The sequence below is a fragment of the Rhinatrema bivittatum genome, chromosome 6 (assembly GCF_901001135.1).
Source record: "Rhinatrema bivittatum chromosome 6, aRhiBiv1.1, whole genome shotgun sequence".
NCBI classification, from domain to species: domain Eukaryota; kingdom Metazoa; phylum Chordata; class Amphibia; order Gymnophiona; family Rhinatrematidae; genus Rhinatrema; species Rhinatrema bivittatum.
Window position 1 is genome coordinate 295,286,560 of NC_042620.1, and position 23,319 is coordinate 295,309,878.

The following is a 23,319-nucleotide window of genomic DNA, read 5'->3' on the forward strand; positions in this document are numbered from 1 at the left end:
CCGTTCACTTCACACCAGACAGAGAACCTTCTCCACTTCAACCAGTAAGACTTCCTAGTGGAAGGCTTTTGGGAAGCTACCAGTACCTGCGACACAGAGATCAAGAGAGAGACAATGAGGGCCAGCGACAGGAGGTATGGGCTCCTGGATCGATAGGTTGCACAGGATCAGGAACCAGACTTGTCACAGCCAATATGGGGCAACCAGAATTATGGTGCCCCTGTCCTGCTGGAGCTTCACGACAGTCCTCCCCACCACCAGGAGCGAAGGATACGTGTACAGTAGGACCGTGCCCCAAAACTTGGCAAAGGCACTTGAGACTGGCTCCCTGTCTTCCATGTACAGGGAGAAGTGGATCACCTTGAAATTCCAAGGGAGGCAAAGAGATCCACGTCCGGAATACCCCATAGACATAAGATCCTGTCCGCAACAGTCTGGTTGAGTGACCACGTGTGCGAGTGGAATACTCAACTCAGGCAGTCCACGACCACATTCTCTGTCCCTGTAAAGTAAACAGCTCACAGGAGCAAGTTCTTAGATAGGGCCCAAGCCCAAATCTGTAACGTCTCCTGGCAAAACAGGAAGGAGCCTGTGCCTCCCTACTTGTTTATGTACCACACTGCGACTTGTGTTATCGGTCTGGATCAAAATCACTTTATGGGCCAGGTGATCCTGGAATGCCAAGAGGGTGTACTGGATCACTCGCATATCCAGGAAGTTTATTTGGCAACTCACTTCCTGCACAGAGTACATGTCTTGTGTGCGGAGGCTGCCCACACATGCTCCCCAGCCCAAGGTGGAGGCAACAGTGGTCAGTACCCACTTGGGGGGATGATGTTTGGAAGGGAAGGCCACTCTCCAAGTTGGTCAGACACTCCCACCAGGAGAGGCTGTCTCGGAGCGGCTCCGAGAGGTCCTGGGTGGCTTGAAGCCACTGAGAGCAGAGTGTCCACTGTGCTACCTGCATGGCTAGCTGGGCAAGTGGTGTGATATGAACCAATGCTACCATGTGGCCCAGCAAGCAGAGCAGTACCCAGGCAGAGCGCATTAAATGATGGCAGATGAGTGCGAAAGAGACGCCAGGGTCTGGGTGCGGTCACAGGGGAGGAACGCTCTGGCCAGAGTTGTGTCCAGCAGAGCCCCGATGAAAGCTAGCTGCTTGGACGGGCTCAGATGGGATTTGGGGAGATTGATCACAAACCCCAGTGACTGTAGCACCTTGGCTGTCAAGTGGGAGGAGCATAGAGCACCCTCCAGCATGGTGCTCCTGATGAGCCAGTCATCCAGGCAGGGGAACACGTGCACCCCACTACCGTGTAGGTGTGCCCTTACCACTGCCATTTTGTAAAGACCCGCAGGACTCTGGCAAGGCCAAACGGATGCGCAGTATGGTGGGGTCTGAGGTGTTGGCCCAGAGCTCCTGCAAGGTCTCGTGATGGACCTTGAGCTGAGCCACCACATCTGACCTTGTCCCTGAAGAAAGTTTCTCCAGTGCAGGGCAGGTCCACCAGCTTTTCCTGGACCTCTGGCTGAAGGTCGGAGGCCTGAAGACAGGCTGTGTGTCGAGTGCTAATGCCCACAGCAAATACCCTAGCCGCCATCTCAAAGTCATAATAACCTCATGTTTCCCAGCCTCCAGGCCGTTCTATACTACTGCTGCTGTTCAGGCAGAATCTCCACCAGCTCCTGGACTTGTTTCCACAAGTTCCTGTTGTACTGAGCCATGTACAACTGGTAGGAGGCGATAGGGGAAATAAACATTGCCCCTATGCCAAGAGCATCCAGGGCCCTATGACTCAGCCAGGAGGGGCGAACCCAGAAAGAAAGATGCCAGAGCCTTCGGAAGAGGACTCAGATGAATCATCACCCAGGGATCATATGGCACATCCTACTCACTAACGTCCATGTGTGATCAGCGAGGAAGGCCAGCGCCCATGTCCTTCGGCAATGGCATAGAGGGCTGTCTCGGCACCCTCTGTGCTGGGGGCAGAGGGAATCGACGGTTCTAGGACTCCTGATGGCCCAGGAACGGGCTCAGGGAGTGGAGGCACCTTCGAGGGCTTTGGGCGCATGATCCAGAAATTGGTATCGCTACGGACAAGGCATCTGTGGCTGATGGGGAACCGGAGTCCCGGGCACCAGTTGCATTGGTAGGACAGCCAACAAGACACAGATACTTCAGCAGGGGAGCTAACAGTGCCAGGGGCAGTTCAAAGCTCCAAAGGGCTCGGAGCACCATCTGTTGTACCCTATGGTCCATCTCCTCAAAGTCTGGTGATGAGGAGGGCGAGGCATCACCGGAGCCTACACGGGAAGCCGAGGAGGCTCTGTACCCGGCACAATAATTGGTGGGGAATGCCTGGACTCCTGGGCTTGAAAGAGGATGGGGCCTCTTCATAGGAGGCTCGGCATGGGCCAGTGCCCCTCCGGACTCGGCACCATGTGACAACTGCCGATGCCGGTGTCTGTGCTTCCCTCAGTGCTCGGCCTGGTTCTTCTCCGGCACTGAGGATGCCAATGATCCGGATGCCTCTGATCCACCCGATGATGGAGAGGGCAGGTCCCCCAAGCCCCTCTCATCACAAGAAGGAACCAGATGAGACATAGAAGGTGATGGTGAGTCTGAGGGTTCTCTGTGGCCCCTCAGTGTCAAAGACCCTGATGCCAGAGTCGATGGAGCTGACCTCTTGGTGGCAAAGAGCTGCTCAGTCTTGTCCAGATGGGAACGACAGACCTTGGGGGTCATCTGGGCACAGTTGGGGCACCCACGGATGTCGTGGGAAGCCCCCAGGCCTCGTGCGGATCCAAGAGAGACATAGTTCAAGGGCAGAGGGGGCATGTGCAAAACCTGGATGACGCCATGAAACCGACCAGCTAGCATCAATGGCCAGCAGGAACCAGGAGGCAACATGCTCGGGAGTCTACCGCAAGGAACGAGGGAAACACCTACTAAGATGCTGAAGGGACAGACATTGGAGAGGGACCACAGCGTGGAGGATACTGGAGGAAAAATCCTTGATATGACAAAATTATTGAAGAAAATAGGAGCATGCTCCAGAAACTGCAAGGCAACTGCTTCGCAGAAAAAAAAGGCTGAAGAGGGACCAGGCATGGCCACGCAGATAGTGGCATGCTCAATATGCCAGTCAAAGTTTTCCATGCCCGGCTCCATCGATGTCACCCATCTGTGAGGCCTACCATCCTGCTTGTCCTAGGAGAACTGCTGTGACTCTTTAGAGATTTACGCAGCTCCTCAATGCAGTACGCCCTAGACCATCATGAACATGGGGACATGTGTCCACAGGCGTAACAATTCTGATAGCCATGTACTTGGTCCAAACAAATATAGCACAGCTCACAGCTGTTGATAAAAGACATTACCTTGCTGCACATAAGAGTTGTTTACCTCTAACAGGTGTTTTCCCAGGACAGCAGGATGTAGTCCTCACATATCGGTGACGTCACTGGACGAAGCCCTATCACGGAAAACTTGTCAAAGTTTCTAGAACATTTGACTGGCACACTGAGCATGCCCAGCATGCCATGATCCCTTGAGCCACAGGGATCTCCCTTCAGTCTCGCTTGTAGCAATAGGTGCGTGCGAAAAATAAAACAAAATGTTTCGGACCTAACTCCACGAGGTGGCGAGTGGGTTTCGTGAGGACTACATCCTGCTGTCCTGGGAGAATACCTGTTACAGGTAAGCAACTCTGCTTTCTCTCAGGACAAGCAGGATGGTAGTCCTCACATATGTGTGATTAGCAAGCTACAGGCTGACTCATTTAATGGACCAACAATAGAAGTTATGTAACAGGCGCAACTGGTGTGCTGTTGAGAAAAATGAAGCAACCTGAAAATCACAGCAGTTTGGAGGTGAAAGGAATTGGGATTATACTGGAAATAAATTCTTTAAGACAGATTGGCCAAGGGCTGAATCTTGGCATCTTTCCTTGTCCAAGCAGTAATGCGCTGCAAATGTGTGAAGAGAGCTCCATGTTGCAGCTTTACAGATGTCAGCAATCAGTACTGAACGATAGTGTGCTACTGAGGTTGCCATGGCTCTCATTGAGTGCACCTTTACTCATCCCTGGAGAGGAAGGCCTGCTTTATCATAGCAGAATTCAATACAGAAATCTGCAAGCCAATTGGAGAGAGTTTGTTTGCCCACGGTAACTCCTGGCTTGTTTTTATCAAAAGAAACAAAAAGTTGAGTGGATTTTCTATGGATTGCAGTGCGGTCTAGGTAAAATGCAAGTGCACGTTTACAGTCCAAAGTGTATAAAACCTTCTCGCCTTGGTGAGAGTGAGGTCTTGGGGAAAATGTGGGTAAGACTATAGACTGATTCAAGTGGCAATCTGTAACTACCTTGGGAAGGAACTTTGGGTGAGTACGGAGGACCACTCGGTCATGTAGGAACCTGGTATAGGGTGAATATGTATCAAGTGCTTGTAACTCACTAACCCTTCGAGCAGATGTAATGGCTACTAGGAAGAGAACTTACCATGTAAGAAATTTATCACAGGAATCTATAGGCTCAAACAGGGAGCGCACGAGCCTTGTAAGTACTACATTTAGGTCTCATTCAGTGACTGGTGGCCATAAAGGGGGCTTAAGTGATCCTCATAAATCTATTGTCAAGGGGCATCCCCTACTCCATTGTGGTACACTGAGATAGCATTCAGGTGTACCCTCACCAAAGAGGTCTGGAGACCAGAGTCTGAAAGGTGCCAGAGATAGTCTAATAGAGATGGAGTGTGGCAGGAAAAAGGGTCTATACCTTTTTCGTGCACAGGACTTTCGGGTGGAAGGCTTTTGTGAAGCTACTAGTACTTGAGAGACATCAGTTGAAAGGTTGAGCGGTTGAAGGATCAAGCTTTCAACGTCCAAGTGTAAGGGATAGGGTCTGAAGGTTTGGATGGCGTAATATGTCTTGGTTCTGAGTGATGAGACTGGGCACTGTACCCAGGCAAATTGGTTCTCTGATCAAGAGGTCGAGAAGTATGGGAAACCACACTTGTCGAGGCCAATATGGGGCTATGAATATCATTGACCCTTTGTCCTGTTGCAGCTTCACGAGAGTTTTGGCTATCAGCGGTATCGGGGGATATGTGTATAGGAGGCCTGAGTTCCAGGGGCGAGCAAAGGCGTCCATGTCTAACTTGTTTCGCTGCCTGTGCAGGGAGCAGAATCTGTCCACTTTGTGGTTCAGTTTGGACGGAAAGAGGTCTATTGTTGGTTGACCCCAGCGTTGGAAGATTCTAGTCGTTACCATAGGATCCTGGGACCACTCGTGGGGATGGAACTGTCAGCTGAGGCGATCTGCTTCCACGTTCTGTATGCCTATGGCCCGAAGAAACATGGAATGTGTTAGGGCCCAGTCCCAGATCTGCGTGGCTTCTTGCAGAGGAGATAAGAGCCCGTGCCTCCCTGTTTGTTAAGGTACCGCATTGCAACTGTGTTGTCTGTATGAGAACAGTCTTGTGTGAAAGGCAGCCCTTGAAAGCATAGAGCGCATTACGTATAGCTCGGGGCTCTAAGAAGTTGATCTGAAATGTTGCTTCGAGTTTTGTCCAAGTACTTTGAGTTTGGATTGGTCACGTGCTCCCCAACCCAAGGTGGATACATCTGTTGTCAAAGTTACTTGTGGAACTGGTTGCTGGAAGGGTAGACCTGTTAGCAAGTTGTTCTTGCTCGTCCACCATAGAAGAGATAAACGCAAATGGTGGGTTATTTGAATCTGAGAGGAAAGTGGTTGATTGAAATCTCAGTGGCTCCAAGCCAAAGTCCACTGAGTTATTCTCATGGCCAGCCAGGCCATAGGAGTGACATGGACCATGGAAGCCATGTGCCCTAGCAATGATAGGAATTTATGGGCTGAGGCTGTGTTCTTCGTGCGCAGAGATATAGCTAGTTTGGAAAGTCTCTCTGCGCGGTCGTTGGGCAGAAAAGCTCTGGCTACTTTGGTGTCCAAATCTGCTCCAATGAAAGTCAGGAGGTGAGATGGAGTCAGGTGAGATTTTTGGTAGTTGATGAGAAATCCCAACGAGTGTAGCAGATTAATGGTGAGCTTGAGAGCATCGAGAGCTCCTTGGATGATTGGCTCTTCAAGAGTCAATCGTCCAGGTAAGGAAAACATGTATGCTTTTCTTGTGTAGATGGGCTACAGCCACTGTTAGGCACTTTGTAAATACACAGGGTGCCGAGGCAAGTCCGAAAGGCAGGACCTGGTACTGAAAGTGTTGCTGTCCCACTGGGAAACGCAGGTATTTGCGATGAGGTGGGAAGATTGGAATGTGAGCGTAAGCGTCTTGAAGAAGCAGAGAACAGAACCAATCTCCTCTTTGCAGAAGGGAAAGCATGGTGCTCAAGGACACCATCCTGAACTTTTCTTTTCATAGAAATTTGTTGAGATTGCGAAGGTCCAAGATGGGACGGAGGCAGCCCGATTTCTTTGGAATGAGAAAATAGCGGGAGTAGAACCCTCTTGCCCTGCTGTGCCTGGGGAACAGGTTCCACAGCCCTGGCACCCAGAAGGGTGAACAGTTCCGACTCAGAGTTGTGTGATCTTTTTGAATCCACAGCGGATTGGGCGGTGAATCCTGGGGTACTATGAGGAAGTTTAGACAGTATCCCTGGGTTAAGATAGAAAAAACCCATTGGTCTGTGGTAATATTGAGCCAATTTGTTATGAAGTAATGGATTCGACCTCCTACTGATAAATCTGGTTTTGGATTTGTGGAGGCGCTGCTGTTCTCTGGAAAGGTTTCAAAATCCAGATGCTTGGCCTGTTTGTGGAGGAGGCTGAGGTCTGGATGCTTTAGGCTGTCGAGGATTTTTATTTTTTTTATTTAACACTTTTTTTTATACCGGCATTCGTAGGACACATGTCGGTTTACAAGTAACTGAGAAGGGAAATTACAATGAACAAGGGAGGGGCTAACTGGGTAATATGCAAAATACAAAGGAAGAGAGTCAACAGCAGAATTACAACTTTTTGCATTCAAGTTAGGGTTAAATATGCAAAAGAACTTATAAACAAATTAAGCAAAATAAACAAACAAATCTCAGAGAGGATGCCCTCTCTGAGATGGTCTGGGTGTCCGCCCTTGAGATACAGGTGAGTAATATCTGCGTAGGCGATAGAATGGCTTTTTAGGATCTCTTCTGGTTGATTTTCTGGCCCTCAGTGGTGATAGTTGATAATTAGCACAGGGTCTCATTATGGCCCTTCAATTGAGCCACCGCGTCCTGTATCTTATCACGAAGAGGTTTTCCCCGGTGCAAGGTAAATCAGCCAGTCTATCTTGGACTTCAGGTCTGAGGCTTTTAACCAGGCCCATCTCCTGGCATGGATTTCTGTAGCTGATATACGAGAAGCTGTCTCTAAAGAATCATAAGCAGCACGGACTTCATGTTTACCAGCTTCAAGGCCTTTATGTAATATGGCATTGAGACTGTCTTGCTGCTGTTAAGGGAGTCGGCTACCTCCTGAACCTGTTTCCAAAAGGTTCCTCTAGTACTGTGTCATGTAGAGTTGGTATGCAGCTATTCGTGACACCAGCATAGAGCCTTGAAAGATTTTACAACCTAAAATGTCCAGGAACCTTTGTTCTTTGCCAGGAGGTATTGAAGAATGAGGATGAAGTCTTCTGAATTTCTTTTGTGCTGATTCAACCAGACTGATGTGGCAGTTGTGGATTTTGGAAACCAGATATGTGCTGGACAAGATAAGTTGTATCTGCTCTTTTGTTTACTGGAGGAACAGCACAGGGCTGCTCCCAGAGACGATGTTGTAGATCGAGTATTTCGTGCACTGGGATAGCTACAACTTCCTTTGGGGCATCAACACATTGGAGCACTTCCAATGTTTTGTGCCTTGTGTCTTCCTCTGTAATCAGATCAAAGGGAATTGTCTCTGACATCCCCCTAACAAAATTGGTGAAGGAGAGATGATCTGGGGGAGATTTTCTCCTTTCCTCCGGAGGAGATGGCTCTGTCAAAACATCCTCCATGGATGTGTCTGTATCCAGATCTTCCCATGTATCAGAGAAGATCTCTGGCCGAGATCCTAGACGAGGGAAGAAAGTTGGTGGTGGAAGACATAATGGCACAGATGGATCCTTCGATGGCCTCGATGGATGTTGCGGTGGCATCGATGGAAGCTTCGGTGGAACCGGGGGCACCAATGGAAACCGCGGGTGTCTCGGTCCTGAGAGCCCTGATGGACCAGGCATCAGTTGAGGCACTGGTGAAATTGGACTGGAATCGGTGCCTTCGTCATCTGAAGACCCAGGAATAAGAATCGGGTCTTTCAGAGGCTGCATGGGTTGCTTCTGCATCGGTGGCTCGGGTTGAGGTGGAAGGGCACAGATGAGTGTATCCAATATGGTTAGCAACGGTGCAAACATTGATGGCTCCGATGTCTGTGCCAATATGGGTGCCGGCACCGGTGGCTGAAGTTCTGAGGGCATCGTGCACTGCCTGGCGGATAAATCCGTCCAGTTCCTCCCTGAAAGCTGATGACAGAGCAGCTACAGGGGGTGGCAAGCTAGGAGCTACTGGCTGCTCCACAGGGATCTGGTGGGGCTCAGTACCCAGCACAGATATCGGTGGGGATCACCTTGGTTGTTCTGGTGTAGAGGGTATAATCAGCTCCTCTACCTGTGCCTCTTCGCAAGCGGCTCGATAGCCATCGAAGCCGAGGCGGTGTCATTGCCGGCACCAAGAGTAGACTCGCCTCTGTGCTTACCTCTGTGCTCGGCCCAGTCTTTCTTCCCCAGCGCCAAGGTAGATGCTGTCGATGACTTGGACAGAGTCGGTGACAGACGATCACCGCTACCCTGGTGCTCCCAACGAGGTTTTGTAACAGATTTTTTCGATGCCCCTGCTGGTGACGAATGGGTGGACTTTGATGGCGTTTGTTTAAAATTAAACAGCCTCCATCTTGTCAAGGCGAGCCCCCCTACCCTTTGGCGTCATTTGGGCACAATCTGGGCAAGTAGAGACGTTGTGTGATGAGCCGAGGCACAGCACACAGACACCACGCGGGTCGGCAATCAACATTGTATGGGTACATTCCGGACATTTTTGGAAACCTGTTGCCATGCCAGGGAAAAAAGGCCCAAAAATGATCGAAGGCCTGCGGGCACCGAAAAAAAGGTGGCGTCGGGAACAGACCTGGCGAAATTATTCTACTCACCGAACGGTGGAAAAAGTTTTCCCGATGGGAGACCCCTATGAAGGAATGATTTTTTGAAGTAAATTTAAAGATTTTTCAGTGAGGAAATGGTGTGAGAATTCTCACAGAGCTCCTAACCGCAAGGCAAACTGCAGTGCGGAAAAAAAGAAAGACTGAAGGGAGACCCCTGTGACTCGAGGGATCATGGCATGCTGGGCATGCTCAGGGTGCCAGTCAACAGTTCTAGAAACTTTGACAGAAGTTTTCCATGATAGGGCTCCGTCCAGTGACATCACCCATATGTGAAGACTACCATCCTGCTTGTCCTGGGAGAATCACAGGTTAAATCTGCTCATTGTAGGCTCTCTTTTGTGACGTGTTGAGGAGGCAAGGTCTCTCGGAGAGGGAAAACATTTGTGATGTTTACCTCTTACAACTTTTTTTTAGCCCTAAAAAGTAATAAAGCTGAGGCAACAAATTTGAGAAGCTACAAAAAAATTTTGGATTTTCAGTAAATTCTGAGGCAAGAGTACACATTCATGCAAGTGGTTGAACAAAAAGGACTGAAAAAGCTCGTGAGGCAATGCCCGCACAAGAATTCTTGCACATGCTCAGAGCTTAAAGCTCTGTCTTGGCGGGAAGTCTGTTCATTGTGTTGTCACCTCACATGTAATGACCAATTCAGCCTTATTGACATAAAAATAAAATCTCACTCAAAAGAAAGTATTCCTTTGATCTAATGGGTCTTCCTAAAGAAAACTTCCAAATGAAAAAAAAAAAAAAAAAAGATGGGGTGGGATGGTCCTATGGCTCAGACTTTAGCTTTGCAAATCCAAATTCAGATCTTATGTCCATCAGGGCCAGTCTGGCTGAGAGATTGCATGGGAATGGGGGATGTTTCTGCTAGCAGCGTAGACCCTCTGAAGCAACCATACATAGTATCTCGGAGGCAGCACCCCTCCTGACAAGAGTGCATTACATTGCATAGGTAGGCCATTTAGAGGGATTGAAGGGGGAAAAATGTGGGGGAAAAAAACATATGTAAAAAAAAATAAAATAAAAGGGAAAATTGAGATGAAATGGATTAAAAAAAAATCAGTAAATAAGGGCTGTGAGAATGTATGTACCAGCAGTACTCAGCATCTGTTTTACCGATCTTTTCCTCACTTACCTCTAAGCAATGTATATTCTGTAAAAGCTGAGTAAATGTGTGTAGCTGCTCCACTGGGAAAGCTTCATCTTGATGGAGGAGCTGAATAGTGGAGTTAACTTCCTGGCTTACCAAAGAAGCAATGTTACTGCTTACTGGCAGGTTCATATGGCTATTCCACTTCTGAAGAGGATAAGAGAGCGAGAGTCAATATACTATTTTACCAAAGAGAGAAGGGCAAAAAAGGAAGCTGGTTATTATGCATAAGGATCAACAAAATTTGAATTTACTGACTACTATCTGAAACTTAATTTACTTAAAATTAGGGAACACATTTTCTTAGCCAAGTTAAGACATTTTATGTTCAAATCTCTTATTGAAAACTAAAATATTATATTAGTATTCCTTTTAAATACCAGGAATGAAATGGAAGTACAAGAAATAGTATATATTTTCAAATTTATAGAAACAATCCTAAAGGACAGTGGAAAAAAAAAACCTACAAATTAAACATTATGTACATCCTCTAACAGTATCACAAAAACCATAAAAAAAATCTGAGTATATTATTCCTTGCCCTATGTGTACTTTGTTTTCAGGGTTTTTTCCCCCTGGAATTTATTACTGTTTATTATAATGAACAAAATCAGGAGAACTTCAGTGGAAAATGAGAAATTACGACTTACCTGATAATTTCCTTTTTTTTTTTTTAGTACAGTTATGAATCCAGAACAAGTGTGTTATGCACTTCTACCAGCAGATGGAGCTGGAGCAAAGCTGACATAGTATATATACCACTGCAGTGACATCAGCCTGCCAGTATTCTCTGCAAAAACCAACTGTGGACAGACTAACACCACTTGATTATTAATAGATGATTCCAGCACTCAGCCAACAGGAAACACTGAGTTCAAACAAAGAATGTATTATTTATTATTTAAGTTCTTTTAATATACCGATGCTCAATACCAGGTCTTATCGTACCGGTTTACAATAAACTAGGGGGTAAACCAGTTAACATAGAAAGCGAAAGTTACATTACAACAGGGAATGTAGAACAAGGCCGTTAGAAGAAAAAAGGGATAGATTAACAATTTCTAACTGGAGAGCAGTGCATGTAAGTAGAGAGCAATTGCTTACATGGTAAAATTATGTACGGTTTACATAGTGGAGTCTGTTTGACAAGTTATATGAGAGAGCAGTTCTAGCCTAACAGATCCTTTATCATTATCTTTATCATTTACCTTTATCATTATCATTAGTCTAGGGCAGTGGTTCTCAACCATTTTTCTCTTGGGACACACCTGGCAGCTAATGCTTACAGGCATGACACACTGAACACTGGGGCTAAATGTAAACATATACTCTGCTTGCACAGGAACCCCCCCAGGGTCCCCAAACAGTGGATGCAGAGCAGAACTAGGATATTTCAAATACAACTTGCTATATAAAAAAAAGATATTCAGATTCAGATGAATCTCAGTAATAGAAACTGAAACTCCCTTACTACCAGGCGCATTGTAAAATACATAAACTGAAAAAAAACCCACTCAGCACTTGTGTAGCAAACCTTCCATACCATTGCAACACTAACTCCAAGAACTCAAACAGCAATAGCCCTTTCTATGAAAAGGCAGCAGTGTAGCACCAATGCATGTCCTATTGAGAATAAGAAAATGCAACAAAGAAGATTGATATAAATCCCTACCTACTAGTAAAATACCTCCTCTCAATCTAAATATAGATCCAACCTTCACCAAATATAGAAAAAAAAAAGCACAAATTACAAATGTGGAGACAAAAACTGGAATAGAAATCTCAAAAAGCTACTATGATTGCAGTCCAAAACTGGAGAGCTAGAAACAAAAATACAAATCCTCTTACACTAAGCAAAGATGGAAGAAATGCACATTCCCAAAATTGACATCATATGGCTTTTGCACCCCGTCCCTTCCATGCCTCCATCATACTTCACTTTTCTCAATTACTCCCTTTCAGTCATCTGCGCACACTCATCTCTGCCCAGCATTCCTGACACACACACACACACCCCCACATCATCTTCTCTGTGCTCCCTCTTTCCTCACGGCTTGATTTACTCTACCCCCTTCATCCCATCTCCCTGCCTATCTACGCCAGCCCCGTTTCCCATCCCTTCCTGCTCAACAGCCCCCACCACTCCCTCTCCATTCCACCTTCATCTTCCCAGCATCCTCAACCTCCTTCCCCCCACCCTTCACAGGGTGAAGAGATCAGCAGCATCACTCCCAGACTCAGCAGGGGAAGATAAAGTTTGCGTCCCATCAGGCCCAGAATAACCGAAGCTGGTAATGTCTCGCTCTGATCTGGATGAAGGAGGAAACAGCCTCTCACTGGGTCAGAAAGAAAAGAAGGAAGTGAAAGTAGCCTCCCATCAGGCCCAGTGTAAGAAGTCAACCAACTCCCACCAATGCTGATAAGGAGGCAGCCATCTGCTGGCCCTGCAACACACCAGTGTGTCCCGACACACCTGTTGAGAACATCTGGTCTAGGGAATGGATTAACATTTACCAGTAATTCCTGGAAACACGTCGCCAGACAAAAGGACCACAGCACAATCATTCGGCAGCTAAGGGCTTCAGGATTCATCTGTCTGTACTAAAGAAAAAGAAATTATCGGGTAAGTAGCAATTTCTTATTTCTTAGCGTTCAGACAGAAGACTCCAGAAACAATGGGATGTACCAAAGCTTCTCCCGAATAGGGCAGGAGGATACCCATGGTCCAGTCAAAGCCACACATGCAAAGGCTGTGTCCTCCTGGGCCTGCACATCCAGACAACACCTGGAAAAGCTGTGTAAGGAGGACCATGGCACAGTTCAACAAATGCTGACAGGAGACAAATTTCCACCCATGACACTGCCTGAGCCCTAGCAGAATGAGCCCTATCGACTAGGCAACAGCTGCTCAGCATCCACATATGCAGCCGGAGACTACCTCCTTAATCTAGCAAGCTATTGTAGCCTGCAAAGTCAGCTCGCCCTGTTTACTTCCACCGTGGAGGAAAAACAGGTGATCCATCTTCCTGAGAGGTTTAGAAACCTCCAGATACCTCACGATATATCTCTTGGCATCCAAGGGTGCCAACAGGCCATATTCCTCAGCATCTCTCTTCCAATCCAGAGACGGCTGGGAAAGGAATGATTCACGTGAAAATCGAGACCACGTTTGGCAAAAAGGAAGGAAGTATGCAGCTGTATCACCCCTGAAGTCACTTGAAGGAACGGCTCCTGGGAAGACAAGGCCTCCAGCTCAGATACTCTACATGCAAAACAAATTGTCACAAGAAACACAACTTTCAAGGCAATAACCGCAAAGAAAAATTACACATCGGTTGAAAGGTAGGGCCCACTAAGAAATCCAAAACCAGACGGAGACTCCGCAAGGGCACCGACAACTGCAAGGGAGGACGAAAACATTTCGCTCCTTTCAAGAAACGGGCCACATCTGGATGAGTCAATGAGGGTCCACCATTCACCTGACCCCTAAAACAAGCAAGAACCACTACCTTTGCCTTCAAAGAAATACGGGCCAACCCTTTATTCAATCCATCCTGCAAAAAATCCAAAATGAGCGTGATCTTAACCGAATGAGGAAAAAAAAAACTCCTTGATCTTCACACCAAGTTACAAGCTCACCAAACCCGCAAATAAGAACATAACATGCCATACTGGGTCAGACCAAGGGTCCATCAAGCCCAGCATCCTGTTTCCAAAAGTGGCCAATCCAGGCCATAAGAACCTGACAAGAAACCAAAAACGAAGGGCCGGATTTTAATGGATTTACACGCGTAGAAGGCCTTACGCGTGCCGGACCTATTTTAGGAAGGTCAGGCCACACGCGTATGTCCTGGTGCTTCGAAAAAAAGGGGGGGGGGGGGGCGGGGTCAGAAGCTCCCGGCACAGCTGCCATTTGCCGCTGGGCTGGGGGATCGTGTGCCAGCAGCTCGCACAACAGGTAAGATAAAGGTCACGTGGGGCCGTCTAGTTGAAGGCTAGGGGTGGGAGGTTAGGTTAGGGAGTTGGGAACAGGGGAAGGCCACAGGCGTTGGCGCGCACAAGTTGCACAATTGTGCACCACCTTGCTCACACCTTGCTGATTTTATGACATGCACCCACTGAATTCAGGCTCACTGGTCTGTAGTTTCCTGGATCGCCCCTGGAGCCTTTTTTAAATATTGGGGTTACATTGGCCACCCTCCAGTCTTCAGGTATAATGGATGATTTTAATGATAGGTTACAAATTTTAACTAATAGATCAGAAATTTCATTTTTGAGTTCCTTCAATACCCTAGTATGCATACCATCCGGTCCAGGTGATTTGCTACTCTTTAGTTTGTCAATCTGGCCTACTACATCTTCCAGGTTCACAGTGATTTCGTTCAGTACTGGTCGGTTTGTAAATTCTTAGAAGTCGGCAAAGCCATACTGATTTGGTATTGTATAGTAGATTATGTATTATTGTGAGAATTTTATATGTAATGCGATAGGAGATTGGTAACCAATGTAAGTGTTGCAAAGTTGGAGTGATGTGATCTCTGCGTAGGATATTGTACAGTACACGAGCTGTGGCATTTTGGACAAGTTGGAGAGGGTGAGTAGCGGAGATGGGTAAACCTAAATACAAAGCATTACAGTAGTCTAGACTTATTAAAATTAGAGCTTGGGTCACAGAATGGAAGTCTAATAGCAATGGTTTTAGTTTTCTCAGCATATGAAGTTTAAAAAATGATTTTTTTTTTTTACTAAAGCAGATATATAGTTTGTCATGGAAAATCTGACATCTATAATTGTTCCTAGATTTTTTGTTTATGCCTGAAGAAATTGATTCAGGGTTCGATTCATCGTCTGTCTGTCCATTGGCCTGCAGGTGATAGGCCAATGTGAGGTCTAAGGCAATATCAAATTTTTTACATAGTGACCTCCAAAACCTGGCCATAAATTGTACACCTCAATCAGAAAGTGTGTGTTTCGGGCATCCATGGAGGCAAAAGATGTGGCGAATGAACAATTTTGCTAATTCCAGGGCTGTAGCGCCACAAAGTGAACACAAGAAGAGCGAAGTAATCCCACAAATCGGTCCATGGTAACCCAAATGGTGGTTTTGCCACTGGAAGAAGGGAGGTCCACAATGAAATCTGTGACTATGTGTGTCCACGGCTCACTGGGTGCAGGAAGAGGTTGTAGGAGACCCCAAGGACAGCCTGCCGGAGGCTGCTGACAAGCACAAGTGGGATATGATTCCACATACGCTTGAGTGTTTTTCTTCATGGTTGGCCACCAATAGAATCTCTGGAGAGTGGAAAGTTCTAGCTTGTCCGGGGTGGCCTGCCAGCAAGGAATCATGCGCCCAGCGGAGGATTTTCTTTCGAAGTGGTCGGGGAACGAGTGTGGTGGAGAGGAGAACTTTAGTTTGGATCAATGTGCCGTGGAACATCCGGAACGTCTTCTGTGATGAACGAACGAAAATGTGCATCAGCTCGAGTGTTCTTATTGGCTGGCCAGTATCATAGTAGGAAATTGAACTGAGTAAAAAAGAGAGAGCAGTGGGCCTGCCTGTGATTAAGGCGTTGAGCATGGTGCAGGTACTCTAGGTTCTTGTGGTCAGTATATACCATGATCTGGTCCTGTGCTCCCTCGAGCCAGGGACGCCACTCCTCGAAGGACAGTTTAATCTCCAGTAATTCCTTGTCCCCGATTCCATAATTACACTCAGCCGGGGAGAAACGGGAGAAGAGCGAGCACGGGTGCAAGGTGTGATTGGCTGAGTAGCGCACCAACACTGACGTCCCAAGCGTCTACTTCGACGATGAAGGGTCGTCGGGGGTCAGGATGACGCAAGCATGGTTCTTGTAGAACGCCTCCTTGAGCTCCTGGAAGGCTGTCACGGCCTCGGGTGATCACAAAGGGATTTGCTCCCTTACGAGTCATGGCTGTGAGTGGGGCGGTCAGTGTTGAATAATGATGGATGAACGACCTGAAGTAGTTAGTAAAACCAAGAAATCTTCGGAGCGCCTTAAGGCCCGTTGGTTGAGGCCACTCGCGAATACTCTTGGGTCTTCTGTGGATCCATCTGGCTCAAGACTCATAACCTAGAAAAGGGACAGACTCCTGGTCGAAAGAACATTTCTCCAGCGTTGCAGGACGTTGGTGACGTCCTGGTGATGGCTCTGGAGGTCTTGTGAAAATACCAGGATGTCATCCAGGTAGACCACGACGCAACTGTAGAGCATGTCTCTGAAGATCTCATTCATCATCTTCTGAAACACAGCTGGAGTGTTGCAGAGGCCAAACGGCATTACCAGGTATTCAAAATGGCCGTCACGGGTGTTAAATGCGGTTTTCCATTTGTCACCCTGGCGTATCTTGACCAAATTGTAAGCTCCCCTGAAGTTCAATTTGGTAAATATCTTGGCCCCCTGGAGCCTGTCAGAAAGTTCAGAGATTAATGGCAAGGGGTAACTGTCCTTCTAGATAATCTAGTTTAAGCCACGGTAATTTATGCACGGCTGGAGGGAGCCGTCCTTCTTCCCCACAAAAAACAACCCTGCTCCAGCGGGATATTTGGAAGTCCGGATAAAGCCTTTTGCCAAATGTTCTTGTATATATTCAGACATGGCCTTTGTCTCTGTTAGTGAAAGTGGGTAAACCCTTCCTCGGGGAGGCTTAGTGTTAGGCAATCAAATGAGCGGTGAGGAAGTATGGTGTCCACAGCTTTCTTCAAACACACATCCGCGAAAGAGGAGTACTGCAGCGGAAGACCCAGAAGGGACGTCGTAGTAGCTAGGCATGGTATCGGGGACATGACCTCCAAGCACTTTTTTTCATGAATTGCCCCATTGGGACAATTGTAGAGTGCTCCAGCCACACGTAAGTCAAAGTTCTAGAAACTTCGACATTTTTCATTATTGGGGTGCCATCTGATGTCACCCATGTGTGAGGACTACCTATCTTACTGCCATGGAGAAAAGCTTGGCAAAGCCAATGAAAAAAAAATCATGAGAACATTAGGCACACAAATACTATAAAACACTATAAGTTGATTATACAAAGAGTCTTTGGAATCTTTTATAATTTTACGCTCTTTAAAAACAGAACTGGCTTTCTTATTATTATTAAGAGCTTTTATATACTGAACTTTGTTTGAACATCACATTGGTTTACAATTAATGGATAGCAAGAATGAGGGGGAAAAAGAGAAAACAGTTACAAACAAAATAATCAAGTTGCATCAATTAATATAATGAGGAGAGTTAAAGTCCTTAGTAACTCCTGCCCTTAACCCAGAAGATGCATACAAAACCTCCCCAACTGTCTTAAAATTTCCGATGTTTCCTGTAACATTACAATGAGTTTAAAACTGTGTAGCGCCTGTAGAATTTTAAATCTTTTTACTACCAATCTAATTTCAGAAACACTTCACATGATACAAAATTATCAGTCTTTCCAAAGGTCACATGCTTTTGAACTACCACAAATATATTTTTAACCCCAACTACTGGAAGCACCCAGCCTGGGCCCCCAGGCAAAAACCTTACCGTTTTATCCAATAATTTTACACATTTGTCTCTTTCGACTATCAACTGAATCAAAAATCTCCACTGCTAAACACTGCACACAATCCTGTTCATCACCCTTCCCCAAACCCCCTAGAACCAATCCCACCCAACCTCAGGTGATAGTCATGCTACATTGTGATAGGGATCCCATTTCAGCTTAACAAGGGTTTGCAGAACTCAGGAAACAAACTACAGCTAACAAATATTTATATTAAATTGCATATAGATATCTCCATTGAAGAAAATATAAAGTATAAAGAGAAAAAATACATTTTAAGATGGAAAAGATTGGGTATTGTTCCCTGTTGTGGTACTGCTGTAACTAAGCAAGACAATGAAAGTGTTTCAGAAGTCAACATGGAAGATTTTAAGGAAACAATTTCTGCTGGTTGGCTTTAAGAAACTGCTACAAGACTTGACAAATCCCTAAAAACTGACATCTCTTCCATAAAATCCATAGACTTTTCCCCCATTGATTTTCTCCCATTTAAATTCTTTAAACAAAACAAAAAATATACTCCAATAAACTCCCCTAAATTTGATTTTCTTGATTCCCTATTACTGAATGATGCCACATCTGGGATACCCTGCATTAACAAATAGCTTCCTGACAAAAGCCTGGGAAGATGCATCAAATTCAAAAGTGAGATTTTTTTTAAAGTACTTCTTGGGACCATCCAACTCCTTTCCTTTTCTGCCAAAGGGGTTCTTCAAAGCAATAACCACACCATGTTTCAGGGAAAGAAAAACTCTTCCTTGTATTCAGCAACCTCAAAACATATCCCTTCCTTAAAAATGATCATGTTACCTGTAATTTATTTTGTTCCAGACCATTAGCTCTGGGAACTTACCCTTTTTTTGGATTGCGACTTCAACGGCTTTATTCCAAGGTCCTGCTGTAGCCCTACTGACGGAGAACCCATATTTCGTCTTTTCACCATCATTACCTCTGTTTTCCACAGGGTCTCTGAATTCTTAAAGTAGGTCTAAAAACAGAACAAAACATGCCAAAATTCCTGTGGTCAAGCTCCAGAGGACAATGCTAGTATAATACATAAACACAACTGCATTTTTATATTCAATCAAAATTAAAGGAATCTCTGCTTCTGCTTCATTTGCCACATGCTCATGCTTCCTAGGTACAAAGCCTCTCCCTTTATAACTTTCAGGATCTTATGCGTGTAATAGCAGGATACCAAAGATACTGATGAAGCTTCTAATATCTACTACTAAAATGTCTATGTGCTATTAGGTGTATACAGTGTTACAGATATACAGAGAAGAGAGAACCCCTGCTCCATAGAGCATACAGTCTAGTTAAGACACACAGCAAGGCAGTTCTATTATAGTAATATATGTTTAAGATGAGAGGATCAAGATCAGGAAGAGTCAGGGGATTTTAGATTTAAAAAAAAATTCATAGAGGTGGGTCTTTAAGTGGGACTTGAACACAGCCAGAGGTGGGGAAAAGACACCAACATAAGAAGGCTATTTCAGGCACAAGTATGGAATCTGAATTTAGCAATGAAGGGGTGAAGCACAGAAAGGTGGAGCTTGCCCAATGAATGAAGATACAAGGAGGGACAGCATGGAGATACAAAGTGAATATACATGTAGGTGAGAAGCAGTTTAAACTGAATGTAGAAACAGATAGGGACCCAATGTACTGCTATGAAAAGGGGGGGGGGGGGGGGAGAGGACATGGTTGCAACAAAGCTGGAAGATGTTCTGTAGCTGAATTTTGAATCGGTACTGTAGAAGACAAAAATGGTTCAGTGACAGACCTATGAGGAAATGGTTGCAGTAGGCCAAGCAAGAGGTGACAAGAGTCTGAATATGTTTTTTGCAATTAAAAAAGGAAAAAGGCAAATAGTAGTGTCAAAGAGAAACACCATTTTAGCAATGTTTTAGAATGTGCATTGAAGGAGAGAAATGAGTCAGACATCCTCAAGACTGCAGGCCGAGGGGACAAGGATAACTGCGTTATCCAGAGAAAGAAAATGTAAAAGGGGAAAGCGAGCTTGAGAAGTATTAGTTCAGCCTTGACCATGTTAAGTTTAAGGTGGTGGTGGGACATCCAGGCAATCATAGCAAATATACAAACCAAGATCTGAGACTAGCTTGCAGGTGAAAGGTCCTACACAGACAGATTTCTGAAAGTCATTGGCATAAAGATATTGAAAGCCATGAGAGGAGATCAGAGTACAAAGGGCACAAGTGCAAACAGTGGAGAGCCCAAAACAGAGGCTTGGGGTATGTTGATTGACAAGATAGTAGTAGGACCATCCACTAAAATTTTGATGGGACAGAAGATGAGAACCAAGACAGAACAGTTCAGGAATTCAAGTGAGGACGGACAGTATAAAGTAACAGTGTCAAAATCAGATATGTCAAGCAGGATGAGGACTAAAGCTTCTGGCCTTTGCCTTGAAGAGGTCACTAGAAGCTTTAGCAAGGGTCACTTCAAAGGAATGGTGATAAGAGCATATGGTTAAACAGAGCTGTAGACACACTGAGGCATGAAACCTAATCACAGAAAACATCACGAACCAAGAAACGATCTGCATAACAGGGGCCAAATCTTTAAATTCTATTGTTACGTAAGGATCCTTGATTATACATAAGGCCTTGTTTTTGTAGTCTTAAAAGTAAAAAAGAAAAAAAGCACCAATGGTGGAAGCACGAAGGTAAATATGAAAAATGACAGCCAAGCATTAAACTCTCTCCCTGTTATGATGACTAAAACATTAACCGGTATCATTAAACAGATAATAGAAACACAAACGACAGCAGAAAAGGACCCAATGGTCCATCCAGTCTGCCCAGCAAGCTTCCCATGTAAATATCTGTCATGCCCTGCAGGTTACCCCAATGTATCAGTTTTGCTTGACGTGCTTTCTTATGGACTTGGCCGTAGAAGCAGTCCTGTGGTTTTCTCTTAATGTCTGAGAAGCAAGTTTGCTTACCATAAACGGTGTTTCCACAGATAGCAGGATGAATTAGCCATGCTGTCATGGGATCTGTCAATCAGGTCCGGGAGGCGGAGCTTTTCTAAGCAGAGGTTTGGTTTTTTAGTCTCTGCGGCTGCGCATGTGTTCCCGCGTAGGAAAGTAACATTCTCCTCAGTCTGTGATTAAGCTGTAGTTGAGTCAAAGAGAAGGTGACTGCCAGGGAGGAGGGCGGGTCAGCATAGCTAATTCATCCTATCTACGGAAACACCATTTACAGTAAGCAAACTTGCTTTTTCCCCGTTGATAGCAGGGCTGAATTAGCCATGCTGTCATGGGAGTCCCAAGCTCCCGATCACGTTAGTTGTAATATGTATGGTTGAACATGATCTTTAGTAGTGTGGTAGTCACCGTGGACAGGAGGATAGGGAGTGCAGGATTGCTTGTCCTATCTTCGCATCCATGGTTGCCTGTTGATCAAGCCAGTAGTTTGATGTGAAGGTAAGGAGTGATGACCATGTAGCTGCCTTACAAGTGTCTATGGGTTGTACGTTTCGAAGGTGTGCCAATGAAGTCACCACTGCTCTGACTTGGTGAGCTTTGGGAATAGAAGAGATGTAATTTCTGCAAAATTGTATGTACTGTACTATCCAGCTGGAGATGGTACGCTTGGTTACTGAAGTCCAGGTGCTTTCGGGTCGAAAGATGCAAATAGTTGAGAGGCCTGGGAATCAGACTTTGTTCTTTCTTTATAGTAAGATAACGCTCTTTTACAATCTAGCGTAGGTAGTAATTTTTCCCTATCAGAGTGAGGCTTAGGGAAAAAAATTGGTAGTTCTATGGATTGATTAAGATGGAATTGAGAAACCACTTTCGGTAAGAAGGATGGGTGAGTCCTGAGAACTACTTTTTGATGGTAAAACTGCAAGTATGGAGTATAGTGGACTAAAGCTTGCAATTCACTGACTCGTCAAGCTGATGTTACTGCTACTAGAAATACCACTTTCCAAGTAAGGTATTTCATGTGTGCGAAGTCGATAGCTTCGAATGGGGGAAGCATGAGTTGTTCAAGGACTATGTTGAGATTCCATGGAACTGAAGGTTTTTAAGTTGGAGGACGAAGGTGAGTTAATCCCTTGATGAAACGAGAGAGCAGAGAGTAGAGGGTGATTGGATATAATGATATATCATTTATTGGCCTATGATATGCCCCTATGGCACTGAGTTGAACTCTAATGGAAGATGTGGCTAGTCCAGCTGTATACAGTGTATGTAGATAATCCGTAAGTATTTCCGATGGACAATCCAATGGTGGTACGCCCTTGGATATGCACCAAGTAGAATATAGTTTCCATTTGTAGTTGTTTCTTCTCAAGAGTTTCCTGGATTCTAACAAAATGAATTGTATCGAAGCAGAAACTCCTTGTTCTGTTAAAATGAGTCGTTCAACCTCCATGCTGTCAAATGAAGAGATGAGTGTAGAGGGTGTTGAAGTGTCCCTTGATGCTGGAGCAGGAGATCTGGACGGTTCGGTAGTCGAATTGGGTCGTCGATAGAGAGCCGGAGAAGGAAACTGTACCATGGTTGCCTGGGCCAGGCTGGAGCTACTACCCTGTTTCCCCGAAAATAAGACAGTGTCTTATATTAATTTTTGCTACCAAAGATGCACTAGGCCTTATTTTCAGGGGATGTCTAATAGAGCTGCTGGCTGCCCCTGCGTCAGCCATGTCCCACCAGTGTGCTGTCAGAGAGAGGTAAGAGTGTGCAGCATTCATGGTAGTCAGCTTGGGCTGACTCTGCTGCTTTTGAACCTCTGCACACTGCTTGGAAGGGGTCCCCCGACTGGTACTGCCACCATCCCCAGATGTCAGTAATCTTGCTGCCACATGGCTATTGGGGAGGCGCCGATTGCTGCTACTGACACTGAAGCCCATTCTGCTGCCTCCTCTGTGCAGGCCCATTGGGCTTCCACTTTCTCCATGCTGATCTCGTACATTGTGAGATCCGCATAGAGAAAGTGCTATTCTTGCACATTCCCAAAGATTACATGTGCCAAACACTAAAAAGTAATTTTTTTTTTTTTACCTTTGCTGGCTGATGTTAGTTTTCTAATCGGTTGGTCACAGGCTTTTTTTTTTTCCACCTTCCCTTTCTTATTTTTTTGCCAATTCCTTTTATATTGTCCTTTTTTCTTCCGTATTTCTTTTCTCTCCATCTTCTTCCCTCAAACACAGTCAGGTTCTCATTCTCACATGCATTTCTCTCACACACACAGGCTCTCACTGTCACATGCTGTCTCTCATACAATCATTCATACACACAGTCTCTCACTGGCACATGCTGTCTGACACACACCCAGGCTCTCTCTCTCTCTCACATGCTGTCTTGCTCAAGCATAGGCTCTCACCGTCACATGCTGTCTCTCTCACACACACAGAGGCTCTCAC

General features: G+C 45.7%; 1 protein-coding gene across 1 annotated transcript in view; it reads right to left on the minus strand.

The window, feature by feature from the left end:
* CENPI (centromere protein I) overlaps positions 1-23,319 on the minus strand; it is a 252,860-nt gene that overhangs the window by 127,847 nt on the left and 101,694 nt on the right. Inside the window, 2 exon segments of the mRNA XM_029607381.1 lie at positions 10,351-10,512; positions 18,776-18,910. Of these exon segments, the coding sequence (XP_029463241.1) occupies positions 10,351-10,512; positions 18,776-18,910 (297 nt within the window).